The sequence below is a fragment of the Myotis yumanensis genome, unplaced genomic scaffold (assembly GCF_028538775.1).
Source record: "Myotis yumanensis isolate MYYU_CA2020_CCGP unplaced genomic scaffold, mMyoYum1.0.hap1 SCAF_9, whole genome shotgun sequence".
Lineage (NCBI taxonomy): Eukaryota > Metazoa > Chordata > Mammalia > Chiroptera > Vespertilionidae > Myotis > Myotis yumanensis.
Genome location: NW_027223760.1, coordinates 29569371 through 29594391, shown reverse-complemented (window position 1 = coordinate 29594391; position 25021 = coordinate 29569371). Strand labels below are relative to the sequence as shown.

The 25021-nt window shown below is 39.4% G+C and overlaps 1 protein-coding gene across 4 annotated transcripts in view; it reads left to right on the top strand.

Moving 5' to 3' along the window:
* Positions 1-25021, top strand: part of DGKI (diacylglycerol kinase iota) — a 410881-nt gene that overhangs the window by 198794 nt on the left and 187066 nt on the right. The window contains exons 6-10 of one of the 4 annotated variants that reach the window (XM_070423977.1): positions 3034-3105; positions 8185-8301; positions 19147-19269; positions 19538-19612; positions 20109-20207. In XM_070423977.1, the coding sequence (XP_070280078.1) occupies positions 8209-8301; positions 19147-19269; positions 19538-19612; positions 20109-20207 (390 nt within the window). In that variant the 5' untranslated portion in view covers positions 3034-3105; positions 8185-8208. Of the gene's footprint in view, positions 1-3033; positions 3106-8184; positions 8302-19146; positions 19270-19537; positions 19613-20108; positions 20208-25021 lie in introns of those variants that run through there. The other 3 variants (XM_070423976.1, XM_070423975.1, XM_070423979.1) reach the window with 3 other exon arrangements.

Below are 25021 nucleotides of genomic sequence, written 5' to 3'. Positions count from 1 at the left end.
TCGAATGGTTTGAGGTCTTCTAGCAAAGGTTTGATCGCATCAGAAAAATTTCCTTTTTCTTTAGTGAGTATCTAGTTGCTATCATGTTATATCCCATTGGATAAGTTTACAAGAGTGGTGTAATAGTTTTATTTTAAAACTTCAATTTTATTTTGCCAGACAGAATGAACTTTGCATCTAATTTAAACTTATGGTGAACATATTAGATATTAAAATATAAAGTGTGTGAAAGTATATATATATGTTTATATTTAAAATTATAGAACATTTGAGCAAAAATGTCTGAAGTTCTCTGTTTTAAGATAAATGTTGATTCCCTTGGGTATTTTATTTGTAATACTTTTGAGCTTTGAACGTGTGACTAAAAATGGAGAGGTTTAGTTATGTGTTGTTTAAAGTTTTGGAGTCAAGAGCGGCATCAGCTCTTGTTTTAAACAACATTAACTCAAACAGGCAGTCAGGCTATGGTCAAGAGATTCTCTTGCCCAAACCTCAGTTACATCCATAAGCAGTAAAATAATTTTGGTTTGTTTCAAGCAAAGCCCTTTTTTTTCTAGTTCCAGCCAAGGCTGTAAACTGAGTGTCATTTGGTACATGCCCTAGATTACAGAAGGAAAAGAGGCAACAAAGCTTTAGCTGGCAAGAATAAATGTTGTTTATACTTTATTTCAGAGCTCCATTGCACTAAAAAAAACTCAACCCTCCCCCGCAAAATATCTCTCTAGGTTCTTTGTATTTATAATTCTGAAGTCAGTTGGATCTGACTTCGCATCCCTATTTTCTTCTCTGATAGTGATGAACAAAATAGCCCTTAAAAATCAGAGTCAGTTGAAATTCGGTTAGGGCATCTGTCAGTCCCATAATATCAAGTGTGGGCCAGCATTTAAAAATGGGTAATTAGGAACCTGCTCCTTTTGCTGTATTGCGATCCCTGCCAAAATCTCCCCATTGCAGATGGCCTGTGGGAACTTGGCCCATGAAAGCCCCAATAGGGTTCTATTTATGTCTCTGTGTTGGACAATAACCCTGAAGCTAGGGCCTCTGTGACTCAGCCAGATTAGAATTCCAAACAAAGCACAGAGCTGATTACCACCAGATTCGTCTGCAAGGGACCCAACAGAGCCCTGCGCCCCAGCTGTGGCTGACCTTGTTTGTTTCTGGTATCTGTCTGGGTGTCAGGACTGTTTCTGTGTCTCCCTGAAACCAGAGGCCAGTAGAAGGGTAGGCTAATACACTCTCCCTCTGTACCGTCAAATAGAGCATGGCTAGTCACATATTAGACCCTGGAGGACTTTGTCAGCCAGGTGATGGAAGACATTCCTGTTGATAGGTCTTAGCAGTCAAAGGACTCCTTCATTTATATGCTGCATTATAAAGAACTTTGCAAGTACGTTACCCCATTTGAATCTCATAACTACTTGGTGGTATGGGAGAGGTTTGTAGTATAATTACTATTTTCAGGTGAAGAGAAAAATGAGAAGGTTTAAGATTCCCCCAGCCAATAACAAGATCCAGTGCCATCTCTCTATCAGCATCTATTTGATGTACAATCATCTGATGTATGAATTGATGAAGTGGTGGCTGGGTAATAGCATTTGAGATGCTGCTTAACAATACATTTGATACAGCAACATTCAATAGACCTCTAGTTGTGGCTTCGGCTGCTATCATGCCAACAGCCCACCCTATAGATTTCCAACCATGTGGCATGTCTGTATTGCAGACTGAATGAAATTAAAATGCTAGCATATTTGCTGTGTCTTAGTGGTTGGAGGAGAGTGATGTGAAGAAGCATATTTCTATGTGGTTTGGGTTAGGTGTTTAAAGTCTAGAGAGCATGAAGTTGGTAATTGCATCATGATGTGCTAGCAATGACTTTGTTCAATTCATCCGAAGACATGCATGCCATGTGTATGAAGTTCACAGAGCTCAGCTAAGTTGTGGGGACCTGTTTAAGAACTATTACAGGGACTTCTCTCAAAAAAGCAATAATTTCACTGGACAAATAATACATGTGCACATAAAATAACAACTTAAGGAACTATTCACTAATGCCACGGGTAGGTACAAGGGGTTAGGCCTATGGTTTAGAATGAGAGTTCTTTTAATGTGAATTAATTTTTTAAGTTAAAATTATCTGTTGATATTAAGCAAGACTTCTTCAGCCAGTGCCTTGGTAGCTTTTCTGCTTGTCACATTTTTCTTTTGATCACTTGACAAAAGCCCTCTTTGAAAAATGTTTCGTCGTTGCTCTGAATTCATTTTTGGGGGTTTAGATTTCACAGGCAGATAGAATAGATGAGCCTGGGGAAGGCTAAAATCACCCTTTGAGCATGACTGCATACTTCTCTCTGGTCATTATGTAGGGAGAGCAGCCAAAAAACACCTCTTCTGTTCTTCCGTTTGCTCATTTAAGAGGATTGAGTTTGCCATTCCATTAATCTCATTGCTGATTGCTGGTGAAGAATAACATAGAAAGCTGCTTGTTTTGAGTCCCAACATCCCAAAGGGATGATGAAAGTCGTTGAGTTTCTTTCTGCACCCTGGGACTTCTCCCACATCCTCACTTCTGGGTCCTAACTCTCTGATCCTTTATTTCTCTCCATGTGGGTTCTCAGATGTTGAAGTTGTTAGAACTTCTGAGATGGATGACTGTTGTTAGAGAGAACCATGTAAACCAATTGTGACTTTTCTTTTGTTTTTACTATCAGAACCACATTCTATTTGGGGGAAATGCAATTTTCTTTCTGTGTGTGTGTGTGTGTGTGTGTGTGTGTGTGTGTGTGACTTTGATAATTTTGAGTACTGAGTGGTACAGCAGATACTGGTACCTCCTCTCTAACAGTCAGATGACTTGGGAATAGGAAACTTTTACATGGCAGAGGGTGGAGAATGTAAATGCTGAATGTGTCCCAGTTACCTTGAGTGGTGGGGTCAGTTCTGTCTCTGTTCACTTCCTTGGACTTCAGGAGGGCAGATGCACACTGTAATTGAAGTGGTTTTAAATTTTCTATCTTTTGTCCTAACACCCAGGGCTTTCAGCAGAAATTCTCCTTCCACAGTAAAGAGATTGTGGCTATCAGCTGTTCCTGGTGCAAGCAGGCGGTAAGTTGGGAGATGGAATAAAACAAAGTGGGCTCATGTTCTATAAAAATAGACTTAGGTCATTGCTTGAACTCCTGTCTATAAGTGGAAGGTCATCCAATGTATGTATTGTTTTCCTCACATAGGATCGTTGGAGGAAGAAAGACATTTAAAATTATAGAATTATAGCACATATGAGCTGGAAGAAACTATAGAGATGAATTAACCCCTTCATTTATACACATTGAATTCTGGGATCAGAGATTGGAGAATTCTTCCCTGGTTCTGACCCTGGGTCTAGAATCAAGGACTTCTCCCTCTTAGACCATATATTTTTTTTTCCAGTTACACTAGGTTGTTGACAACTTTTCCTATGGTAGGAAGTTGCACCATTAGGAAGAAAGCAATTTGTAACATTAGGTAATCCTTCTAACATGGCAGTCTCGGCATCTTGGTTCTTCTGGTTTTTTTTATGTAGGCACCATTTTTGTGTGTGTGTGTGTGTGTGTGTGGGAGGGCTATGTTAGAATAAGAGTGGTTTTGTATCCTTTAAATTTCAATGTTACAGTTGTCTGCATGCTCATTGAAATGTAACTCTTCCTTACACTTGAACATATATACTCATTAGAAGCCAGTAGTAAATTTTTATTTACTTTTCTTCTTTTTTAATCTATCCCAGTGGTGGCGAACCTTTTGAGCTCGGCGTGTCAGCATTTTGAAAAACCCTAACTTAACTCTGGTGCCGTGTCACATATAGAAATTTTTTGATATTTGCAACCATAATAAAACAAAGATTTATATTTTGATATGTATTTTATATATTTAAATGCCATTTAACAAAGAAAAATCAACCAAAAAAATGAGTTCGCGTGTCACCTCTGACACGCGTGTCATAGGTTTGCCATCACTGATCTATCCTTTTTTTAAAGCCCCTTTGTCCCAACCAGATGGTTCATTTTCCTACTTGTTTGCCTGTGTACCTGTTCTTTCTTTAAGCAGACAATGTATATACACTCTAACTCGTGGGTTGGGAAACTATGGCCCATAGGCCAACTCTGACTACTGCCTGCTTTTGCAAATAAAGTTTGATTGAGACACAGCCATGCTCATCCATCTATGTATTGTATTTCCCTAGGCCCCCACTTGTCAGGAGAGCCTACTGCTGTTACGTAGAGATGCATTGAACAGCTCAGTGCTTGGCATTTCCATCTCCTTTTAGTTAATTGTTACCGAAATAGTCCTTGTGCTTCAATTCAAGAACACATTCATAAATACAAGGCCATCCTAGTTCTTGATTGGAATTGTTCCATCAAGGCAATATCTCCATCTGGAGTGGAAGAAGCAGATTCAGGGTCCATGTGTCCAACAATACTTGTGTTGCTGGTTTCCCTGATCCAATAAAACCCCATTGGGGGACAACATCATTGGTGGCCACGGGCTCAGCTAGGTAGCATCTATTCTTGCCCCCAGAGGTCTCAGGCTGTGGTTAGATGTTCTGTACACATTTAGTGAATTGGGAACTTAGTCCCACTTTCTAGTGAACACATGTGCTCTCTCTTCATTGATCTGTAGTCCAACTGAATCACTACAAAGATGACTTTCATTTGACCCTTGTGACAGAGCTGTGCTTAATTCCACATACTTTTGGGTTTCCCAGGATCACACATAGAGGAGGTGATTTTGCAATGTTTAACAATACAATACCTTTTTAAGACAAATTGTGGTGGGGGGTATATTTTAGCACTACAGGTAATCCCTTCTAGAATATCTATGTCAAACAAGTAATGTCCTCTATGGGCACTTACTACATCAGGGGGGAAAAAATGGATTGGGAGCTTGGTTTCCTGGATTCAGGTCCTCACATTACCACTTTTGGACTCTTCTTATTCTCTCTAGATTGGCAGTTACTCAGATGTAGAGTCAGAGAGTTGAAATAGGCAGATTCTGAGATCCCTTCTATTTTAGAAATGCAGTGGCCATTCATTTGGAAGTTTATTTGAATTTCTAAAAGAGAATCACAATTTTTTTCTTAATTTGAGAGAATTTTAAATTTAAGAAAAGTTGCAAAAAGTTGCAAAGTGTATAACATGAATGTATACACTTTCATTCAGCTTCCTCTAACTCCCTTTAATTTTGACAACTTACGTAACCATAGTACATTGAATAAAATCAGTGAATATTGATATATTACTAATAACTAAGCTACAGATTTTTAAAACATCCACTAGTTGTTTTCTTAATGTCCCAGGATCTATTTAAGGATCCCACAGTTCATTTAGCTGTGGAATTCTTGACATTTCCTCGTTCTTTCTGTCTTTCATGACCTTGGCACATTTAATGAGCACTGACTGGTTATTATGTGGAATGTCTCCCAAACTGAGTTTGCCTTATGTTTTCTGATGATTAGATTGAAATTATTCATTTTAGGCGAGGTATGAGAGAAGGGATGGGATGTCCTCCTTGCATCTTATTCAGAGGGCATAATGTCAATGGTTTATTACTGATGATATTAACCTTGATCACTTGATTAAGGTGGCATTTGCTATATCCCTTTCCAATTGATAAATATTTGGGGGAGATATTTTGAGATTATGCTGATATATTTCTCCTCAAACTTTTGCCTACTGATTTTAGCATTCATTAATGAAGCTTTTAACAAAATTATTTAAATATTTAAAACATTTTTTAAAAGAAATAAACTTTATTATTCAGAACGGTTTTAGGTTCACAGCAAAATTGAGGTGAAAGTAGGAAGATTTTTCCATATATTTCCTTGCCTTACACCATCACACATTCCCCACTATCAACATCCCATGAAGAAATCACCTTGAAAAAAAGATATTCAAATAACATTTCTCTGGTATATCAAATTGTTTTTGGGATCACAAATAACTGGTGGTTGGGGGAATTATGAAGCTGTATTCCATACTTAATTAACTGATTTAGTAGTTAGTCTCTGTATCACGTCAGATCGTGAAGATACGCAGAAATGAAGACAAAACCTGCCTGATGGGGTATAATTGGGGTGGCCATATTTTCCAGTTTCCTTGAGACAGTCTTAATTTACATCTTTTATTCCAAGATAATTATTGACAGTACTCCCTTTCACTCTTAAAATTGTTCCAGTGAAGATGATAAATTATGTGGTCACATTAAATAGAATCCAAGTAGAAAGCATGTCAAATTTTTAAGAAAATCACTATAATTAAAACTTTAAGGCTTATAATGTGATTTTATGTTTATTAGAAAACAGATGTCACCACACATCATTATCCCTTTACAGCCTCACAAAAGATGATTGAAAGTGTAATTGGCCTAAGGTCACTCAATCTATTTGGGGATAGATTTAAGCCTCTAAAGCGTTGTTAGTCTACATTTACTTCCTTCCTTTCAAAAACAAAAAGCACTCTAGACTTGCCAAGTGTAATGGGACCATTATACTTTTTAGCAGCCCTCACAAACCCAGCAGAAGCAATCTCTTTGTTCATTGTTGCCTCTTGGACTAAGAGCTCTTGCTTCTTTCCTGGGTCCCTTATACTGGAAGACCATCTGAGAAGGATTTATATCTGTTGGTAGAAAAAAGAGAGATGTTAGGCACCTCCTTTCTGCTCATCTCATTTCCTTTTCAACATTATCCCAAATTAACCAAGTCTTTCACCAATGAAACAAAGTTACGGCCAAGTTAGGATTAATAGAACCCTCAGTTAATATAAGAAACATTCGAACCTGTAGAGAACTTTTCTTTTTTTAATATATTTTATTGATATTTTACAGAGAAGAAGGGAGAGGGATAGAGAGTTAGAAACATCTATGAGAGAGAAACATCGATCAGCTGCCTCCTGCACACCTCCCACTGGGATGTGCCCACAACCCAGGTACATGCCCTTGACCGGAATTGAACCTGGGACCTCTCAGTCCGCAGGCTGACGCTCTATCCACTGAGCCAAACTGGTCAGGGCTGTAGAGAACTCTTATATGAGTTTTCTTTGAGCCAAACTGATGACAATTGCTGAGACACAAAATCTCAACAGATAGAGAAAATGCTCCAGAGAATAGCAGTTTTACAGCTTATTTTATACATTAGAATCAAAGGAAGAGACAGGAGGGGTACATGAAATGGGTGGTAGGTTAAGGGGGCAGGGGAAAGCAAAGCTGGGAAATCTCTGAAATTGTACAAAAAGGCAAAGTAGAGAAACACACACTTCTTTTATATTGGTGGGTACAGGATAGTTAATAATTAACATTTATTGCACATAGAGATGGTATGTAGGAAACAAGATACAGTGAGGATTTCTGTGGCCTCTGTTGTGGTGGGTGTGCCCTGAGGGGTCTGGAAAAAGAGATTACTCTGACATTTCAAAGGTTTGTTATCTGAGAGGCGAAAGGACAATAGACAGGCTCACTTAGGTAAAAACTGACCTTTGTCAAGGAAGCTGAGGCCTAGGACGTGACTACTCACCATGACTTGCTTTTAGTTAGGAATTTTTATGTTCAGACCATCCTGTGTGGTTACCTTCAGTCTCTGACTTTGTAGAGCTGGCTTCCCCTGAGCTGGTCAGATTTAGTATGTGGCCATTTTTTTCATCCACACCTCCAAGACTAACATCTTTAGGTAAATATCCTATTAAACAAAACTCATAGACACAGACAATTGTATGGTGATTACCTGAGTAAGAGAGGGTAGGGGAGCTAAATAATGATGGGAGGAGACTTGACTTTGGGTGGTGAACACACAATACAATATACAGATGATATATTACAGTATTGTGCACCTGAAACTTATATTATTTTATTAATCAGTGTCACTCCAATAAGTTCAATACAAATTTAGAAAATAAAAGTGAGGCACTAAAAACAAAAACAAGGTTATAAAGTTTTAGCTGACCTGTCCTATAAGATTGATTTTTTTTTGTTATCATTTATAAAGGGAAATGAATTCTAAATATGGTCTCTGAGCGCCTGGGGCTGGTTGATGAGAAGCATGTGATGTTTGTGTGTGTGTGTTTGCATGTGCATGCATGAGCATGTACCCATGTACTTACTTCTCATTGCAGCCTTGCCTTTTGCACAGAATAATTTATTGGCCTGTTTTCTCTTTAGTTTCACAATAAGGTGACCTGCTTTATGCTGCATCAAATTGAGGAACCCTGCTCCCTGGGAGCTCATGCTGCTGTTATTGTCCCGCCCACCTGGATCATTAAGGTGAAGAAACCTCAGGTAACTGCAGGGACCCTGGTGCTGCTGGGCCAGTGCAGAGAAACAGTAACTGTGGCTTCTTGCTTTTCTCCCTCTGACTAGTCTTTGGGTTTCTACGATCTCTGCTCATTCACCCCCTCGGTCCCATGCTCAGCTTCCCCAGTTCATCCCATTAGCCCATCACCTGACTGTGTTGGGCTCTCTCATGGATCCAGCCTCCTCTTCTAAAGAAATTGGACTCCACAGCAGGAGTGTTTCCTTCCCGTCCGTGTAATATCATGAAATGATATTCTCTTTGGGTTCTCTCCTGAGTTGCTTAAGTACTAGTGGTGGCTGTAGCTGAATCTTGTACACCTCTCTTCTCTTCCATCCTGGGCATCCCCAGGGAGTGAATGTGAGGGCAAACTGTGCAGGCTTCCTTGTTTGGGTGAGATCACCACCACTTCCTACCTGAACAGCAGACTGTGGGGGCGTGACCTTCCTAAACACACAGGGTCTGCTTAGAGAGCAACACTCCTCACTTAAGGCAAAGTAGAACTTAGCCTCTTAGTGCGTAATCTCACATTGCATTCAGTCCTCCTTGTACTTTCTTCCAAGAGGGTCTCTGCTTCAATTCTGGGAAACCTTGGTGGTTTTTCCTAAGGTCAGAATCTTTGATAGGAAATTTCCTACCTTTGTACTATACATTTTAGACAGTAGGTCCAAGTTCTGGGATGATTTTCAATGCCACAGGGAGAAGGTTATACCTCCCTAGGGTGCAGGAACCTTAGGAAGTCTTACTGAGTATAATATCTCTAAATGATGTGGCCATCCTTTTTCATGTGGGCTCTAAAATCATCATGCAATTTATTCCCATTGACTCAGTTTTCTATTTAAAAACTGTTGGATCAGGGACACTGTTTTGCTTTGTGTGCTTTACATGAAGTTTAGTCTCTGCCGATGAGTAACATTTGGTAATAATCTTTCCAAGTCATAATCCATGGAAGAAGCCCTTGGTAAATCTTTTCCAGAGACAAATACGGTTTCTACACATTAAAATATGGGGCCTCTAGTCCTTTCATTTTACATTTTAGATCCAAAGGCTAACAGACGTTAAATGAGTTGCCCAAGGTGTTATACACAACTTTGTACTGTCTGAAATTCAAGTGTACTGATTTCCAATTTTGTATTGTTTTAAGATCTCTTTTATATTTTTACTTTTGTTTTTCCCCTAATATTTACTAAATCTCTCCAAGAGCTTTATATTAAATATTCAGTTAAATAAACATCAAAAACCTCAATGGTATCAGGAAGGCTACTGGGCATTGTGATGCAATACATGATCTTTGCTCTGAATAACCATGTAGTTATCTTAAGAAAAGGTCACGGAGAACTTCATAGAGACGGTGGCTTTTAATCTACCTCTTAAAGATAGGTGGGATCTAGATCAGTCGAGCAGAGAGGAAATAATAGGCAGGAGATAGGCATGAGCAAGGGTATGGGGCCCAAAATTATATTCATGGGATTATGAGACTAGCTTGACTATAGTGGAAGATTTATGCAGGGTGAATGTAGGATAGGAGTATGTGTTTGCTAAGGCCTAGCTGGCAGGGCATTTTTTATACATGTGAACTGTATCCTTTTAAGCAACAGAGTAATAGAGGAAAAATTATATTTTAGAAGGAAACAATTAGCAAGAGTGTGTAGGATAACCTGGTGGTATCGGATTTTGGAAGACTGGAGATAGACCAGTTAGGAAAATCAGAAGATAATACCACTTTGCAGGGAAATTGTAAGTTTCCTTTACTAAACTTTAAAAATATTTTTGTTATGGAAAATTTCAAGCAAGTGAAGAGAGAAAGAGAGAAGATTATAATGAACTAGAGGCCCAGTGCACGAAATTCATGCACTCAGGAGGGGATCCCTCAACCCGGCCTAGAGCGGGCCTAACCCGGCAGTCAGACATCCTTAGTGCTGTCCCAGCTGCTGTGGAGGCAAGAGAAGCTCCCGCCACTGCGCTTTTGGCTGAGTGGTGCTCCCCCTGTGGGAGCACACTAACCACCAGGGGACAGCTCCTGTGTTGAGCATCTGCTCCCTGGTGGTCAGTGTGCGTCAGCAACCGGTCGTTCCAGCAGTCAGTCAATTTGCATATTAGCCTTTTATTATTTTTAAATGGCCAGTGCGTGTCATGGCAGTTCCTGCATTGAGAGTCTGCCCCCTGGTGGTCAGTACGCCTCATAGCTACCAGTTAGACAGACACTTAGCCTTTTATATATATAGACTCTTCTGTAGCATGAACTTTTCTACCATTATTGTTTCATATATTCCTGTACCACACCATAATTTCTTTTCCTTAATCATTTTTTTCTATTTTGAGATTCACAAGCAGTCGTAAGAAATAATACAGAGAGATTCTGTGTACCCTTTACAAATCCCCGCCCCCCCCATTGTGATTTCTTTTAGAATCACAGTACAGTACATCACAACTAGATGTTACCATCGACTTAGTCAAGATACAGAACAGCTGCCACAAGTATCCCTCATGCTACCTTTTCATAACCACAACCATTTCTCTCCTGGTCCCACCCCATCTACTCTGTCTTCCTGCAAATGGAAGTTTCTCCTCTTTTTTCTTTTCTGGGGTATCTTAAAGCAAGTCTTAGGATATCATTTAATCTGTAAACACTTCATTTTGCTTCTCTAAAATATAACATTTTAGAAAGACAACCACATTTTGTCACCCACCAAAATTAATAATTCCTTAAAATAGTTTCTGATTGTCTATTTTATATATATATATATATATATATATATATATATATATATAGTTTGTTTGTTTGTTAATTCTCACATGAAAACATTTTTTTCATTGCTTTTCAAAGAAAGTTGAAGGTAGGGGAGAGATAGAGATAGATAGAGAAAGAGAGAGATAGAGAGAAACATCATCGATGTGAGACACATATTGATTGGTTGCCTCTTGCATGCACCCTGGCTGAAGGCTGGGAGCAAACCCGCAACCCAGGTTCATGCCCTTGACCAGGAATTGGACCTGCAGCCCTTTGGTGCAGAGGTGGGGTGGGTGGGTTTATGTTACACTCTAACCACTGAGAACACAGGCCAGGGCTCAAAAATTTTTTTTCACAGTTATCTTTTTCAAATTAAGGTCCAGAGGTCACAGGTGCTTTTTTTGGTGACATATTGTAAGTCTCTTTTAATCTATAACAATCCCCTCTTTTATTTTTCATGCCATTTATTGAATAAATTGTATCACTGTATCTGTGGAATTGCTCAGATTTCTATTTTTGTTGATTGTATCCTTATATTGTTTAAAAATGATTTCACAGAAGGCCCCTATTTCTTGTAAAATAATACTTAAACTTAATTAGATTCAGGTTTAATTCAGGGGTGATGATATGTATTTCTGTCATGTTGCTAACTTTTAGTGATGTGAAGGTTGACCAGTAAGTTCAGGAACTGTCATCCTAATTCATCTGTCATAAAGTTGTCCCTCAGCCTTTCACCTATTGTTTTATCTAATAAGTATTATTAACTATGTTATCATTTCATTAGGGTTGCCAAAGGGTGACTTCCCAATTTTTACTCTTCATTTTTTTGGCTATGATTTTTGTATAAAGAGAATGTTCCCTTATTACCAGCAAGTACATTACAAATGCTTGATTATTTGCCTTTATTTGTAAATTTTCAGAAGAAATGATAAGTTACCATGTTAGCAACTTTTATTATGTGGCCAAGAGTGGTGATGGTTGTGGTGGTTGTCTTGCAGAGTATAATTTTGAATTATGAACCTATATCATTGTGTGATATATATGGCATATGATGTGTTTTAATTCACTGGCATCATTATTATTCTTATATTCATATTGTTCCATATTTGACCAATTAGGACCTCTTCCAGGTGACTCCCATCTCCATATTTTATGAGCCATGAAGTTTTTGCTAGCTTCCTTGGTTTCAGGAGTCACATCATGTGCCAGGATTATCTTGTGCGTTTCCTGTTCATACCTGTGATCAGCCATTTCTCTAAGGAGCTCTGGTTACTTTTAATGGGAGATGTTATTTACAGTTCACTATCTGGATGCAATAATCCAATTTTTTTTATTACATACCTTTTTATTGTCTTCTAGGATTCAGGATATTATAATAAGAATTAGGAGAGCTAACATTTATATGTTCAGAAACACTTACTTTACATTCACCATCTCATTCTATCGTCACAGTACCCTATGAGGCCAGTATCTTGTTATTCCTACTTGATAGCTGAGGAAGTGAGAAACAGAGAAGTCAAATTTCCTGCGTCCATAGATAGTAAATACTTTGAAGTGGCATTTGATCCCAGGAATTCTGATTCTGGAAATCAAGTTCTTTGTGATGTGCCATGCCATTCACTGTTTTACTCTATAGCAACCCTTCCTGAATCTGATATTTTTAAAAATTGGGGTAGTCTCTCTTCTTTAGTTAATTGACTAAATTTAGTACTTTAATCAATTAACTAAATTCTATGTAATAGCTAATGGATGATGAGCTTGGGCAGTAAAAAAGTAATGGTAAAGAGCTCTAGTTTATGAGTCAGATGGCCCATCAGTGGTTCTCAACCTGTGGGTCGCGACCCCTGAAAATACATCCTGCATATCAGCTATTTACATTACGATTCATAACAGTAGCAAAATTACAGTTATTAAATAGCAACGAAAATAATTTTATGGTTGGGGATCACCACAACATGAGGAACTGTATTAAAGGGTCGCGACATTAGGAAGGTTGGGAACCACTGACCCTAGATTCATAACCTTGCTCTGCCACTTAATAACCTCTATAATCGCAGACAACTTAAATCCTTCTGTTTCAACTTCTCTTCTGCAAATTGATACTAGTACCTAATGCATAGGGTTTTCATGAGGACTAATGAGCTAAAAAACAAAAAAGATAAAGTGCATAGACTAGCACCTGGCTCATTGTAAACACTCAATAGATGTTAGCTCTTGTTTTCCTTCTTGTTGACTTGTAGGAGTACAGGGTATCAAGCAAAGCTGTGCATCAACAGATGAAAACGTTGGACAGTCACACAGGGGTCAGGACAGAAGTTATTGATCCCTGACCCATGTATTGCAATGAAAGGGGATGGAAAGAACATGAGATGTCTAATGGAGAGGGCAGAAAGAGACAGAGTAGGGGCTACAGCCTGCCATCTACTGTCCTCCCAAGGGCACCTTAAACTCCTGCTGTAGCTGGTGTATTTTCCACTGCAGTGGGATTGCATGTTCATTAGCATGATGCTTGCCCCAGGGGAGACAGTCAAGTTCTATTCACTTACTGAATACAAGGACCCAAGAAGACTGAGTAAGCATTTACATCTAGATAGTGGAAGGAGACAGAAAGTTCTACAAAATAAGGAGAGAACTATGATAACACAGAATTTCACTATTTGAAATGGGAAGAAATACAGGGCAGTCACGGATGTTTAAAAACAACAACAATAAGGATTGAGAAAAGTCCTTGTGTTTGGGACAAGATCATTGATGCCATCAAAACCATAGCTTGTAGAGTGTGGGGCATGGATTGCAACCGGTTAACAATGGTATGGAAATAGTAAGATTAGAAAATTTATTGGAGACATTGGGAAATGATGGAGAGAATTTGGAAGGTAGATGAACAACAGATCAAATATTTTTCCAATTTTTAGAATTTATTTTTTAACTTTATTTTTGTTGTTGACACTATTACAGATGTCTACAGTCCCCCCGCCCCTTTTGCCCATCTCCACCCAGTCCCTGTCTCTCCCTTCCCTCTAGCCATCACCACACTGCTGTCTTTGTTCATGGGTTATGACTATATGTGCTTTGGTTAATCCCTTCACCTTCTTTAATCAAGTCCCTCCTTTTCCACTCCCCCCTGACAGCTGTCTGTTTTTTAACACACACACACACATATATCTGTATAATATATATATATATATATATATATATAGATGTCTACATTCTATGATACTGCTTAAAATATGTTAAAGGAGAAGATAATCTTAATTGTGTTAAAGAAACATTTACTTCATTAACCACATTCAAAGATGCTGCTATATGCAGTGATGAATATAGGTCCAAAGATGAATCAGATATTAATCTGAAAATAGACCCAACAATCTAAATAATTGGGCAGAATGTGGATTCTGGAAGAGGAATTTTGCCACATGTAATTTTTTTTTTTAAAGTGGACTTCTGATATCTGTGAATGTTTGCCTTCTTGATCAGTGTTCATTATTCAGGAGAGACACTCATAAGATGGTGAGAGGAAGGGACAAGACAGGTTGTCTAAATCAACAGCCATGGCAGTGTGAGGCCTATACCTTTAAGGCAGGGAATGCTAATTGCTACTAAAGATGTAGAATCAAGGTGGAAACATGAAGCAGGGTTAAGAAATTTCAGTTGTGGAGATCAGCGTAGGTTATGTAAAAAAAGAAAGAAAGAAAAAGTCATTGTGCTTGGTCTTGAAGGATGCAGGGCTTGTTATTGGGAAGAGGGATGAGGAAGAACAATGCAAGTTGATAAAACATACTGACAACAACAGTAAGATGGATCATCATATAAAGTTAGTTTTATTTGTGACATTTGTGTCTAAACAAATAACTCCAGAGAGGAGCCAAGGAAATCTACTTAAATATATAATGGCCAGGGAAAGTAGGTTGTAAAGAGGTGGGATTAAACCACATACTGTCCTCCTCTGTTGAGAGATCCCTGGCTCCAAGGGGATGATTACTCCATGACCAGCTGTGCGGCTGGGAGTTGGGTGAAACCTTGATGGTAAGGGGAATGAGCGCTGCTTGGATGATGTGCTGAGTTTCATTACCAAATTATTTGGAGGACCTAGGAGTTAAAATATGATAGAAGGTAGATGACTTTAAGGAATTAAAAGAAAATCACATTTTAAGAATCAAGCTTGAATCTGTTGGTGTATGTACAGCCAAAGTTATATTTAATGTTACAGATGTCTGTGTTTCTTCTCTGTACTAAAAATGGTAGAGGATAATATTTTGACTGGATAAACAAGTTAAAGATGTTCAAATCCTAGTATAAATGCTTGGAGCTGAAGGAAAGACCTGTGTTACATGTGTTTTTTTTTGTGGAAGACCAGAGGTGTGTGCTTTTAATAAATGACATTATTTTACACATAATGCTTTTAAAACTTACCTTTCCCAATGGAAAAACAACAACCAAATTTTTGGAAAAAGCCCATGTTAGTACATATAGATTGAATGCATGTTTAATATATTAGTTTAGTTAGCCAACTCCCTACTGATCAATATTTATATTGTTTCCAATGCTCTACTTATAAAAATGCCACAATCAACTTCTTTTCTATCCTAGTATGGGCCTTCTTCATGTGAATCCTTTCTTATTCCTTATAATTGGATAACCTTAGAATGCTGTAGACTCAACACATTTAATAGCAATGACCAACAATATCCATCAAAATTTCTCAAGGCATTTCCTTTGGTCAGTTCTAAAGGTTAGGTAATACTCGCAGTGATTTAGTCAAATACACCTGAGAAGCTGCTGAGACCCTATCCTTAACTTTGGAATGTGTTTTCTCTGTTCTTCTGCCTGCCTATTCTCAGGACTAGCTCTGTCCCAGGGGTGCAGCTGGAGCAGGACAGAGTGAGAACACTGTTAAAGAGACAAAGTCCATGATTCTCCCTCCAATTATCCATCAGAGCTTTGTCTAGTATATCATGGGGAAAGACTTTATTTGGGATGAAGAAGTGGAATATCTTCTCTTTAGATGGTTATTATAACTGATTCTTTGCGATCCCATAACCTGGACCAATCCCTGAAGGATAGCAAAAGGTAGTTAAGTATATTTCACAGTTGAGTGATTCACCCATCGGCATTTCTTAGCAGTCCAGGAAGGAGTCAGACTATGATAAAGATTTTGTTGATAGGATTATTACTGCAGCAAGGTAAGACTTCCTGATACCTGGTATAAAAACAAAAGGCCTTTATGTTTTACTAGGACTTTAACAAAAGAGTGGGCACCGAATGTAGTGGGGCGAATCTGTTGGAATCAGAAGAATGCAAATATCCAAGTGAGAGCACAATGGTTCTCTGTTTTAATAGTGTTGAACTTGCCAAGTTCATCTTTGTATCACAGAGTTAGCTGCCCCCGATGACAGGGATGCTTTGTTTTAGAACGCAGGACAAGTATTTAAAGGTTTCTTGAATATATCACTAACAATTCTACCCAATAACTTCTTGGTATAATTTTGACATTCTTCACAAACATTCTTATTTAACTCTCACAACAATGCTGACCCAGCAGGATAAGCAATGTTATGGATTAGCCAGATTAGATGGTTTTTCATGGCCAAAACACAACCCAAATCTGTCTTCATATCCATCAGTTCCCTATATGCTGCCTTCTAAAAGAAGTCCTACATTGAGACAGAGACACATATTTACACAGGAGCCAGAGGAAGCCCGGGGAATTTTGAGGTGTGCTGTGAAATTCCATACTGCTTATCTTTTGCTATTTGACTATCCGTAGGGCTGTAAGCTTACACAGATCTCTCATAGAGGCATCCAGGTACTGTAAGTCAACTACTGCTTGGTCTTTGCCCCTTGTCCTGTGAGACGAAGAAGGCCTCAGGTGCATTTGGCTCGGTGAGGCTCAGAAGCACTTGTATTTGCTACGTGTGTTAAAAAAGGCTGTTTTGTGTGTGTGTTCCCTATTAGAATTGAGTTCCCTGCCTGCTCTGTTTTCAGACATCAAGCCTTATTTTGATGTGTTTTTCTAACTCTGTTTCCCAAACGTGTTTGATTGTCAGAATCACCTGAGGAGCTCTGATTTCTATGATCAGGCAAGCTTAGGAAACAACCTTAGCCTGATCCATTAGACCTTTCTCTCAGAATTTAATTATTGAATCCTGTCAAGAACCAAGAACCATAGTGTGTTCCTGCAAGCACTGGGTGTGCGTCCTGCATTGCTCTCGGCAATAAAGGAAATGAAACAACAAACAAGTTAGCAGACAGGCATTCAATTCCAAAGGATCCTTTCTAAAATCAGGAGAGACTCAGCAAGTGTTGTGCATTTGAATAACACTGACTCATTATTTCAACAATGATTTGAGTGCGTACTATGTGCCAGGCATTTGCACTAGGTGCTGGGATATACAGCTGTGAACGGAGGCAACTAACATTTTTGGAAGTCCTTATCATGGGATGGATACCAGGCTAACTGCTTCACATACTTTTTCTGATTTAAACTTCACAACTCTGCTTGAGGTAGGTATGATCACCTTCATTTTGAAATTAAGAAACTGTTACTTCGAAACTTTGAACGACTTGGCCAAAGTCTCAGATCCAGTAGCACCGATCTCGTGACATCCAGAATTAACACCCGGTCTGTCGGATTCCACAGCTCATGGTCCTTATCCCACAGATCTTCTGCTTTATCTCAGTATATGTGTCTCTTTACTCCTCCCTTTCTACTTCAAACCTGGCTACATGTTAGAATTGCCTGGGGAGCTTTTAGAAAGTACCTTTGCCTGAGCTTCACTCAAATAAATTAAATGAGAATATTTCCTGGGGCCATTTCGTAAAAGCTCTCCGGGTGAGGCCAATGTGCAGTGATGGCGGAGAACCACTCAGCATCACTAATTGACATCAAATAGACACAGATGTGGCCAGACCAACAGTTTCCAGCATTCAGCATTCATCTTGGGTCATTTGGTTGATTAAACGTTTAAAGGCTCCAAGTTATTTTTCTTTCCTTTTAGTTGAACTGAAAGTAGTAAAAAATATAGCAAATATTTTAATAAGGCAAAAGTTTCCCCAAAGAGCGACATGGTAATAGACCCATGTAAAGAAGAATTCAGAAACTTGGAGATCTCTTTGCAGGGGTAGCTAGTCTAGAGTGAATAATGAGAAGTAACCCGGGTTCTGGATTTCTCTTTTCTGCTGAGAACCAGAGAACCTGAAAACTCTTATTCTGATGGGGGAACAAACTTTGAGACAATGGTGCTTCAAGAAAATTTCCTTTACCGTTGGTGAGAAAGGCATAAATCAACTTATTTTTCTCGAGGTCCAAGTGAAAGAAAAATAAAAGCTAAATAGTTTCCATCTTGCTGATTTGGATATGTTAATATATGTACTCTAGACTAATTTTATTTGGGAAAAAATACTCTAAATGATAGAATAGATATCTAATTTTCTTCAAGCTGTTTGAAAACTCTTAATTGCTCAAGCAATGCATGTGTATATACTATATAAAATTTTAAGTTAAGAATTCTGTATTTCAGGCTTTCAGCACTCTGTTAAACATCTGCAATGTGGTAGTAATGTCTTGCTTTGTGAAGATGGCAATCTAATTAATTATTGACTCCACTAATTAAATCTCATTTTTCTGGTCTTCAACAAATAAACTGTGACTGGCCTCCTAAGAGAAGTTCTTTTCAAAGCATATGTATCAAATATTAAGAGTAATCACAAAGTTGAAGTAATCACAAAGTTGTGGTCTATAAAACTCCTAGAAAGAGAAAGACAGGGAAAGTAAATTTGGGGGCACTATATTTCAACAAGTTGGAGGCACTTTTGTGAGAAGAAAAAAAATCAAGGCTCCAGGAGAGGGAAGACTTTTTTAAACTAATGGGTCTTTAAAGAAAGAAAGAATAATGACTGCTACTTTACTAACTTAAGGGTGAGTCTTATCTCTGCATTTTAAAACCTAGTCATCAATGCTGATAGGATAGTTGGATCATAAAGTTCCATTACAGATGAGTAAGTTATGACCATTACTTAAAAGAGTCATTACCCAGAACAAAGTAAACAGAGGAAAAAGAAAAACATGAAAAATGGCCTCCTTTTTTACATTTCCACATAGGTGATCTCCATACCAGGAGTTGAACTTGAACTTGGTTGGGCGGGAGACGGACCTGGTTGGGCGGGAGACTGGAGCCCCTCAGAGAATTTGGGATTCTTCCATTTTTACTGGGAGGGTTGGCAGGTATAACATGTGTTGTTATGTGAGTCCATGAGAGCCTCCAGGGTTCTAACTCCCTGCCTCTCCGTGTGGTGGGGAGTCAGTTGCTCACTCTGAAGCACTCGACTGATTTCTGTCTGTGGCTTACCCATGCACAGTGGCTTGGAAGTGTCAAAGCATGAGAAGCATGCAATCCAACAGCATGTGCTGCCGTCACCTTCTACATGGTTCTGCATGGGAAAGCTCGGGGGCTGTCTGCCCCGGGCTCAGGTCTTCCCTTCTCTCCTCACAGAACTCGCTGAAGGCTTCCAATCGTAAGAAGAAGAGAACAAGCTTTAAAAGAAAAGCCAGTAAAAGGGGAACTGAAGTAAGTGTTTCAGGATCATGGTCCAATGAAATCCATCCTCTTTTCCATAGCCTGCCCAAGCTTGTTGTTTTGATAGATCTCCCACCACTCTTTTCTCCTTCACTGTACTCTAACATGTGGAATTCTTAGTATTTTAAAAAATATAACCTCTGCCACTTCACAGAGCATCTGCACTTGTCCATGGAAGTGTTACCCCAAAGATGATAAAGAGTTAACACTTCCAGAATGTTTAGGGTATACAGAATAAAACCAAAAGCATGGCTCAATTCTCAGCAAATTATACCTTGAGAAACTTTCTTCTAAGCTTTACAGAGAGTGTCCTATTAAGAGTAACCCTATGAAACAAGTTGTACCTTGTGGGTTTTTTGTTTTTTGGGTTTTTTTTGTTTGTTTTTTTTGCAAGGGTTGGGGTGGTGCTGGCGGTTTCTCCAATTGCGTTGGGGCTGCCTGTCAAGTCATGGATGTGCATCTCAGTTGTGCTGTTTTCTTCCTTCAGCAGGAAAACAAAGGTCGTCCTTTTGTGATAAAACCTATCTCTTCTCCTCTCATGAAACCCTTGCTGGTGTTTGTGAACCCCAAGAGTGGAGGCAACCAGGTGAGTCATTGTTGATGAGCTTAACTTGGAAGCTGCAATGCTTTCTTAAAAACACAATTCCCAACACCGCAGCGGTTCTCAACCTGTGGGTCACGACTCCTTTGGGGGTCCAACGACCCTTTCACAGGGGTCGCCTAAGACCATCGGAAAACACATATATAATTACATATTGTTTTTGTGATTAATCACTATGCTTTAATTATGTTCAATTTGTAACAATGAAATTGGGGGTCACCACAACATGAGGAACTTGTATTAAAGGGTCTCGGCATTAGGAAGGTTGAGAACCACTGGGGTAAAAGAGCAGCACCTAGGGCCCCTAGCATTAGAAGACAACCACTTTCTCAGGGACAAGGTTGGGGCACAAAACGAAGCTAATGTGGTTGACTCCATGATTTTGGCCACCTGAGCACCACATGCCCACTATGTCTCATGATGGCAGTCATTGTGTAAAATGCACTCGGGCAATCATGATCAGCTTTGTTTCTAGGGCATACAGATGCTCACCGGTGATCCCTGCCTTTGAGTCCAGTAAAGATGGAGCCCGCTCTGTATAAATAATTAATGGCAGGGACTTCAGAGATGATCTGATGTTGCTTCCTATTTCACTAATTACAAAAGAGCTCAAGGAAGCTTAAGTGAATTTCCTAAGGACATCTTGTCTGTTAATGACATAAAAGGGGCAATGGGAAGAATAATTCAGACAACATTAATTACATGTGAGTTCTAAATTGAGTGGATCAGACTACAGTGCTGCAGGTTTTAGAGGCAAGCAGTGACTTGGGAGTGATAAGGAAATGGTGTCATGGAAGTAGCTGAAACAGAAGATGGACATACTTAGTTAGGCAGAGGGGAGAGAGCTGGAACAGTGCCCTGCTCCTCTTTACTGTGGCAAATCCTTGTTTATCCTTTAAGGCTCAAGAACACCTTTCTGATCCCTTTCTCAGACTTGACTGTGCTGTGCATTATGCCCCTGTAGCCCTGGGCACTCTGTCAATTGCAACATAAGCCTTCTCTGTAGGTTCATACATTGAAAGTACAGGCTTCATAATAAATACCAGGGGCTGTACCTTTGAACCTATGATTTCTAGTATATGGTATATACTAGTGAACAATAATTATACAAGAATAAACAATATTAATGGGAGAACGGATGTCATGATAAAATGATTTGTTTTGAGGACTGTATGGTGAGTAGAGCATGCATATTATTAAAATGTGTTAGGTAGAGATTAGAATGAGCTAGAACCAGTGTCTTAAAACTTGGCTGAGCATTTGGATGTGTACCAGGGAATAGTTGTTGTTTTTTTTAATTTAAAATATTTTTTAAATTTGAACAAAAGAGTAATATGATGAAAGCATCTTTAAGGAATTAATTTGATACATTGAGAATGTGTAAATCAGGAAGCTATTCACATAAACGTAAGCAAAACTTGGAAAGATGGATTGGTGAGTGGATGGGTGGAAGGATGGCTAATAGATGAATGCATGGCTGGTTGGTGAGTGGGTGGGTGGACAGATGGACTAGTGGATGACATGTGGATGGACAGATGAATGAATGGAATCCATAAAGGAAAGTAAAGCATCAAGATTGTGCAGCAGATCATCTAACAGTGGCTTTGTTATTGATGAGCATTCAGGAAAGGAAAGCATTATGGGAAAGAGGTAGAGCTGTGTTTGAGGAACTTGAGGTCACAGGGAGATATTAAAAAATGTTTAAAGTGCCCAGTTATTAGAGACAAAAGACTTATGATGTCATTTAATGCATTTTGGCTTGTAAATGTATAACCCTAAGGATGTTACTTCTAGAATGGCTGGGATTCTCAGAAGGATGGCTAACCAAGTAAAAGTGAATATTACATAAATTTAAATATCTATATACTTTCTATTTAAAATAGAATATTGTATTAAGCCTAAGAAATACAAAGAACCTTGCTTCTAAGCACAATGTGAAATGTTGATAAAACTATGAATAAATCCAATCACTTATGCACAATTGGAATCATTCACACTAACCTCCAGCACAATATGTTTGTGATTTCATCTTCAGTGAGGAAGGCACAGCTTGATCCTCTGACTGCAGTGAGTAGGGAAGAGTCCTGGTTGGAGATGAACTAATTCCTCTGTTAGGGCTAGTCTTTCCCTGAACTTCGGCTATAACACACCCTTAACTTTGCTGATGAGGGTAGATTCAGAAATAAATTGGGAATAAGAAGTTAGGTTCTCCACCCTACACAATACCCTAGTTAGCTTTTAAAAAAACGAGTGATGTCTTAGTAATTATATTAGAAGCTGTGAGAGTAGGATTCCTTGACTGGTATAAACTCTCCTGTTTATTTTCTTGTGAAACCAATGTTGAGAGCCACGGACCCTCTTCTCAAGCTTGAATGTACATATGAATCGCTTGGGGATCAGGTTAAAATGCAGATGCTGACTTGGAGTCAGCTGGTGGCCCTGTAATTCTGCTTTCCCAACCAGCTCCCAGGTGGTGCTGTTGCTGTTGCTGAGAGCATACTGGCCAGCGAGGGCTCACGGCAGTCAATACAGAAATACGTGGTTGTTGTTGTTAAATCCTGATTCTTGCCTTTTAGCCATGACTTACTCTACTCATCTGCCTCTGCATATAAAGCACTCCCCACTCCTGCTCTTCTGTTCTTGAGGCTTACTTAGACTTCTAACTTAAAAAAACAAAGCAAAAACTGGCTTAGGCTTCTGTTCTTTATATAGCTAGACTATATCGCCATCTTCTGGCAAATAAAATACCTACAGTTTTTTTTCTTCCTATAGTAAATTGTGTGGACAGAAAGTTTCTAACACTTTGTTGGAACTTAGATGACCACATATGGGGATTAAGCACTTCTATGTCTTTTAAACAATCCTGTCTTTTAAACAGATACTTCACAATAATTGTCAGTTTTTCTTTTTTTTAATAGAATTTTTGTGATTTTTTTTGAGCCAAACTGATAATTGCCAAGGCACAAAATCCTAATGGACTAAGAAAATGCTCCCTAATTTTCTGTTTTTCTAACACTTAAGGTGGAGAAAATGCTGCATTTTTAAAAAGATTTAGAAGTTTTCAGCCCTGTTGTCATTGTTGGGATCTGCACTATCAGAGGGGACAGGCGGTGGAATCTGGGCCACAGTATCCACCCTGCGTGTGTCCTGTGCACAAGAGGTGACAGAGGGAAGATAAAGTTTCCTCCCACACAGTCCCCTCCTCTGCTGGAAACCCAAGGGCTCCAGAAATGAACACTCTCTCTTACACTCATCTCTGCATTAACTTCAAATCGGATTCTTTTTCTTGGGTGTCTCTGAGTCATTAACATCTTTCTACCTGAGTCGTATGGATCCTTCTGATACCTTCGATGTTTTCCTGTTTTCTCCCTCACGCTCTCATCTTCCAGTGATGTAGGTTGTAAGTTCAGGGTAAAGCAGGTGCTCTGACCACTACGGTGATTCTAGTTAGTCAGTCCTGAGAGGTGAGGGGTCCAGACCCTGGTTTCCAAACGGTTCCATGTGAAATCCTCAGGTTAGGGTGTGGTATGAGTTGCCCCTCTGGATTGGAGCTCCCGGGGAACTTGTAAGAAGGGGTGTTCAGTCTGTGGACAGGCTCATCCTGACCGAGTTCTCACCACCATCTGTGGACAAGCTTCCCCAGACCGAGCCACCCCCAGACCAGGGCTGCCCCTTCTACGTAAGTCAACCAAAGTGGGGAGAATGAGGAGACAAAAGATATCAATAACTTCAAATATTTGAGCCCCAAACTGTTTTTAAATACTCAAACAACCTCAATGAAAATGTTACGTTCTGCAATGCTCAAGCTGGGGATAAATCAAGAATCATTATGCTTAGATAAAATTAGAGTCTCCTAAAGCTTAGGATAGGCTGGGAAGAGGGCAGAAGGGCAATCAGTCGATGACGGCACATGTCAGAATTCTGTCTCAGATCTTCTTGTCAAGCCAGCTAAACAGATGGAATTGAAACAACCAAACAATGAATCTGTGGAAAGCCCCTTTTTCCCCAAGTCACAATATTGGTGGGAATGTGAGGGCAGCTGTCTTAGTCAGTTCAGCCTGTGAAGCCGGGTACCACAGACTGGGTGGCTGATAAACAACAGACATTTATTTCTCACAGTTCTGGAGGTTTGGAAGTCCAACATCAAAGCCCCAGCCAGTTTGGTGTCTGGTGAGAACTCACTTCCTGGTTGACAGACAGCGTCTTCCTACTGTGTCCTCATGTGGCATTTGGGAGGAAGGAGCTCTGGGGTCTCTCCTATAAGGGCACTAATCCCATTCTGATGGCTCCACCCTCATGGCCTAAGCACCTCCCAAAGGCCGAACCTCCTAATACCTCAGATTGAGTGGTAGGATTTCACCCTATGAATTTTGGAGGAACACACTCAGTCCACAGCAGTGGCCAAGAAGACTCAAACCAAGTCATCTAGCCCCCTTGACAGATCTAGAGCCAGGATGTCTAGCTCCTTAGTCTGTACCCAGACAAATGTATCAAAATGTAAGTCCACCCCCCCTAATTAAAACATTTCAGTGATTCTTACCTTTTGTTAAGCCCAAGCTCCTTAGCGTACATGACCTATTGTACAAGTCAGGCTGTTTTGTTTCCCGAGACCTCTGCCTCATGACTCAAAGGAACTGAATGGAACATAGTTTTTCTATGGTGCGTCTTTATCCTAAAACTTCTTCCTCTACTCATCTTTCAAGACAAAGTCTAAGTATCATATGTAGGTAGCCTTCGCCTAATCCAGCGGTTCTCAACCTGTGGGTCACAACCCCTTTGGCGGTCGAAAGACCCTTTCA